At 36.1% G+C, this 5,000-nt stretch overlaps 1 protein-coding gene across 1 annotated transcript in view; it reads right to left on the reverse strand.

The window, feature by feature from the left end:
* Positions 1 to 529: 529 nt before the first annotated feature.
* LOC137615434 (alkylglycerol monooxygenase-like) overlaps positions 530 to 5,000 on the reverse strand; it is a 41,813-nt gene continuing 37,342 nt past the window's right edge. The window contains exon 8 of the mRNA XM_068345307.1: positions 530 to 2,371. Within this exon, the coding sequence (XP_068201408.1) occupies positions 2,120 to 2,371 (252 nt within the window). The 3' untranslated portion in view covers positions 530 to 2,119. The remainder of the gene's footprint in view (positions 2,372 to 5,000) is intronic.

The raw sequence follows: 5,000 nt of genomic DNA on the forward strand, positions 1-5,000 counted from the left end.
TTCCCATGAAGTCTACCAGAATCAAGGAAGCCAACTGTACCTTCCCTAATAACTACTCAATTTTTTTCAATGAGGCGCATTTGCATTCACCACAGATGTGCCCTTTTAGCTTGGAAAAATTTTCTAATAGCTGATTGGTCAAAGTATTTTTGTCCGAATACTTCCAACCAATCAGCTATCAGGAAACATTTCTGAGCTAAAAGGGCATCCCCGCGAGTCTGTGCAGATGTGCCTCCCTGAAAAAAAAAAAAAAAAAAAAAATTACTTGGTGTGTGTGTATTCAGTGAACATAATACTCGCTGACAGAATACCTGAGTCTGAGCGGCCACGGCTCGCTGTAGAAATATTATTTTCCTTTGTGGGCAAGTAAACAAACTTGATGGCTGATTACTTCGTTTTGCGTCTTAGCGTAAGCACAACACAAACTTAAATCTTGTGCCGTGACAAAAGTAAAACGTTTATTGGTATATATATATATATATATATATATATATATATATATATATATATATATATATATATATATATATATAACTTTTTTTTGGTTCATAAATAAATTATAGCTGATATTTTAACTGAAAATTAACAAAATTGCTTGGTGAATACCTGGTATTTTAATCTGTGCATTATTATTGTATTTGCTACTCAAATATCTGACATTTTCTTCGTGGAAACATGAAACATTTGCTAGCAGAACAACTGACATTTTCTGTTGTGGAAAAGCAAAACATTTGCTAGCAGAATAACTGACATTTTCTGTTGTGGAGACGTGAAAAATTTGCTAGCAAAATTTCTCACATTTTCTGTTGTGGAAACGTGAGCATTTGCTAGCAGAATAACTGACATTTTCTGTTGTGGAAACATGAAACATTTGCTAGCAGAATAACTGACATTTTTTTCTTGTGGAAACGTGAAACATTTGCTAGCAGAATAACTGACATTTTCTTCTTGTGGAAACGTGAAACATTTGCTAGCAGAATAACTGACATTTTCTTCTTGTGGAAACGTGAGACATTTGCTAGCAGAATCACTGACATTTTCTTCTTGTGGAAACGTGAGACATTTGCTAGCAGAATAACTGACATTTTCTGTTGTGGAAACATGAAACATTTGCTAGCAGAATAACTGACATTTTCTTCTTGTGGAAACGTGAAACATTTGCTAGCAGAATAACTGACATTTTCTTCTTGTGGAAACGTGAAACATTTGCTAGCAGAATAACTGACATTTTCTTTTTGTGGAAACGTGAGACATTTGCTAGCAGAATAACTGACATTTTCTGTTGTGGAAACATGAAACATTTGCTAGCAGAATAACTGACATTTTCTTCTTGTGGAAACGTGAAACATTTGCTAGCAGAATAACTGACATTTTCTTCTTGTGGAAACGTGAAACATTTGCTAGCAGAATAACTGACATTTTCTTCTTGTGGAAACGTGAGACATTTGCTAGCAGAATAACTGACATTTTCTGATGTGGAAACGAGAAACATTTGCTAGCAGAATAACTGACATTTTCCGTTGTGGAAACGTGAAACATTTGCTAGCAGAATAACTGACATTTTCTGTTGTGGAAACGTGAGACATTTGCTAGCAGAATAATTGACATTTTCTGCTGTGGAAACTTGAGACATTTGCTAGCAGAATAACTGACATTTTCTGTTGTGGAACCGTGAGACATTTGCTAGCAGAATAACTGACATTTTCTGATGTGGAAACGTGAGACATTTGCTAGCAGAATAACTGACATTTTCTGTTGTGGAAACGTGAAACCTTTGTTAGCAGAATAACTGACATTTTCTGTTATGGAAACATGAGACATTTGCTAGCAGAATAACTGGCATTTTCTGATGTGGAAACGAGAAACATTTGCTAGCAAAATAACTGACATTTTGTTGTGGAAACGTGAAACATTTGCTAGCAGAGTATCTCGTATTTACCTCTGTGGAAAAATAAATAATTTACCAGCAAAACACCAGATATTTTCTTTAACGCTTTCAAAAACAAATCTCAAATCTATCATGAAATGTAATTTGAAGCGCCATTAATCTAAAAAAAAAAAGTACAATGGATTGAGCTTTCTGGCAAGATTTTTTTTTTATATATATATATACCAAGGATTAAACCTTATGCCCCATGATTCTATCGGGCACCAATCCCCACAGGACGAAGGAAGCTGCATACACGGTGGTGATGGCCATGAGAATCGATGCCGAGGAGAGAGGCACTAGCATGCAGAGAGCCAGGGACACGCCACAGCGGGTCAGCTCCATCGGACGGGCGTAAGGAGAGTCCTCGTACAGGATTCCTATACTGGTCAGGCTCGCAACCACCATGATGCTGTACACGAGAGTCTCCGCTAGTCCGGCCGCCTGTTCGGGAATGCGAGAAGAAGATGGGTGTTTTGCAGGTGATGAAAAAGACAACACAGTATAAAAGATGATCTCAGTAACTAAATATTTAGTTTTTGGAGGAGCCGTTGTAAAGGCTAGCCTATGCCTCAAGCCTGAACATGGTGAAGCCGAGTGAAAAATTATGTGATAAAGTGGGAGGGAAATTAATCTCAATAACTAAATATTTAGTTTTTAGAGGCGCCGTTGTAAAGGCTGTCTCAAGCCTGAACATGGTGGAACAGAGTGAAAAATTATGTGATAAAATGGGAGGGAATTTGAGAGATTAAATGGATGAGGAGATGAAATAAATAACAGAATGAGATGGAAGTGGAAATTAAAACAGTTGGAGATATGAGAGGGAAATTAGAAAATTAAATCATTAAATCATATGAAGAATAATAAGAGTATATATATTGGAATAGTTTATTCCAATGTAAACATGGATACGAAATGAGTGTATATTTGAATGTAAGTCTTTTCGTAGTCATTTGTTGAAGGTATATGGTAGCATTCAAACAATTGTAAAAACACAAATATATACACAAACTACAAACACTCACACATACAGTACACACACACACACACACACACATATATATATATATATATATATATATACATATACATATATATACATATATATATATATATATATATATATATATATATATATATAGAGAGAGAGAGAGAGAGAGAGAGAGAGAGAGAGAGAGAGAGAGAGAGAGAGAGAGAGAGAGAGAGTTATCGTGTGGCAAAGACGAGCTATTAACCTCGGTTCGGTCACGCCATGATTATCAGACCCCATTTATTTAATTAATATATCAATGAACACTTTTCCTTTATCATTCAAAAGCACACATCAGTTGGACATAGGTATTATTTTTTTTTTTGGGGGGGGTGGAGGGGGGTTATTCTGCTATATATCACAGTCTTTATTCATCTTTTTGAGTTGTAAAGTATTTGTATATATACAGCATATGGTAATGTATTGGCTTATATACCCCTTAAAAAGTGTTTAAAGGCTTTAAAGGCAGCTCATGAATGGCAGAGGCTAGGATCAAGGAGAGCCAGGCAATGGCTGCTGATGACTCAACAGATAAGACCTATAGGCTTCCCCAAATCCCCCATCCTTGGCTCACAGGGATGGTGAGGTTGCAGCGACCAAAGGAACCAACGAATCTGGGCGGGACTCGAACCCCAGCCTGGAAATCACCAGGCAAGGACGCTACCTCCAGGCCACCACATATTTATCTTGTTCTTAAGTTTGATCTTGAGTTTACTAAAATCTGATAATGATTGTTTGATAAATCCTTTGCCGTTGAATAACTTTAAAAGACAATGATTGTTCCACTAAGGGATTAAAAGTATTTTGAGAACCTCTACAGGTTTGTTATAGTTTCCAATGTTATAGTAAAAACTAGCTTCTCGCGAGACCAAATTCAAAATACTTAGATGAGCTTTTTGCGAAACCTGTAGTTTTCGCCATACAGGTTAATAACATTCACATTTCTTCTCGTTTGTGCCCAAAAAGGTTCTAGTTTAGGAAGTAATAATAATAATAATAATAATAATAATAATAATAATAATAATAATAATAATAATTTCTCTTCGCCTACAGTTCGTGGCAACTATTGACCGGATGAGGGGTGCCCAAAAAGGTTGTAGTTTAGGAAGTAATAATAATAATAATAATAATAATAATAATAATAATTCTCTTCGCCTGCAGTTCGTGGCAACTATTGACCAAAAAGGTTGTAATTTAGGAAGTAATAATAATAATAATAATAATAATAATAATAATTTCTCTTCGCCTGCAGTTCGTGGCAACTAATGACCGGACGAGGGGGGATATATGGGCACGCTCCTAAAAATTGAGTAAGCTTTTCTTCACCTATGTTGCGAATTATGTACCTGGTAGTCAGTCAACTGTTGCGGGGTATGTTTAGGCTGGAGAATAAAAAGAGAGAAGAAACACAAAACGTAAGTTTCTGTTGCTCTATCAAACTGAGTAGTTCTTGATTAGGTCATCCTTATCAAACGAGGGGGGGGGGGCGTTGGATAGCTAGGTGGGGGTCAAGTTGAGACTATCCAAAGGAAATTCCAATAGGAGATAAGGGAAAAAAAGTCTATGGCTCCTTATCTCGTTATCAGCTGATCAAATCAAAACTCTCTTGAAGATCGAACACTTCTGTTCAAGTGGTTGGGTTCTAGACTATCGGAAGATAAGATCCCCCTGGGGGATGGCGGAAGTTCGATCCCTGGTTTAACTTTAAGCTGTTAACTGGGGAGCTTACTCCATCGGTTGGGCGCCACAGTCAGGGGTTGGGCTTGCCAGGCTGACGTTCTGGTGAGCATCTATTCTGATGCAACTGGTACAGTAACCAGACACCTTTAAGTGTTAATGACTTGTTTGGAAAAATTTCAAGTCGCATTCAAACCGAACGACGGTAATTAAATGAATGTTATGAATAATTTTCATAATATCAAAAATTTTCACAATATCAAATAATTTTCACAATATAAAAAAATTTTCAAAACATAAACATTTTTTCACAATATAAAAATTTTTCACAATATCAAATGATTTTCAAAATATAAAAAAAAAAAA

The sequence above is a fragment of the Palaemon carinicauda genome, chromosome 21 (assembly GCF_036898095.1).
Source record: "Palaemon carinicauda isolate YSFRI2023 chromosome 21, ASM3689809v2, whole genome shotgun sequence".
NCBI lineage: Eukaryota > Metazoa > Arthropoda > Malacostraca > Decapoda > Palaemonidae > Palaemon > Palaemon carinicauda.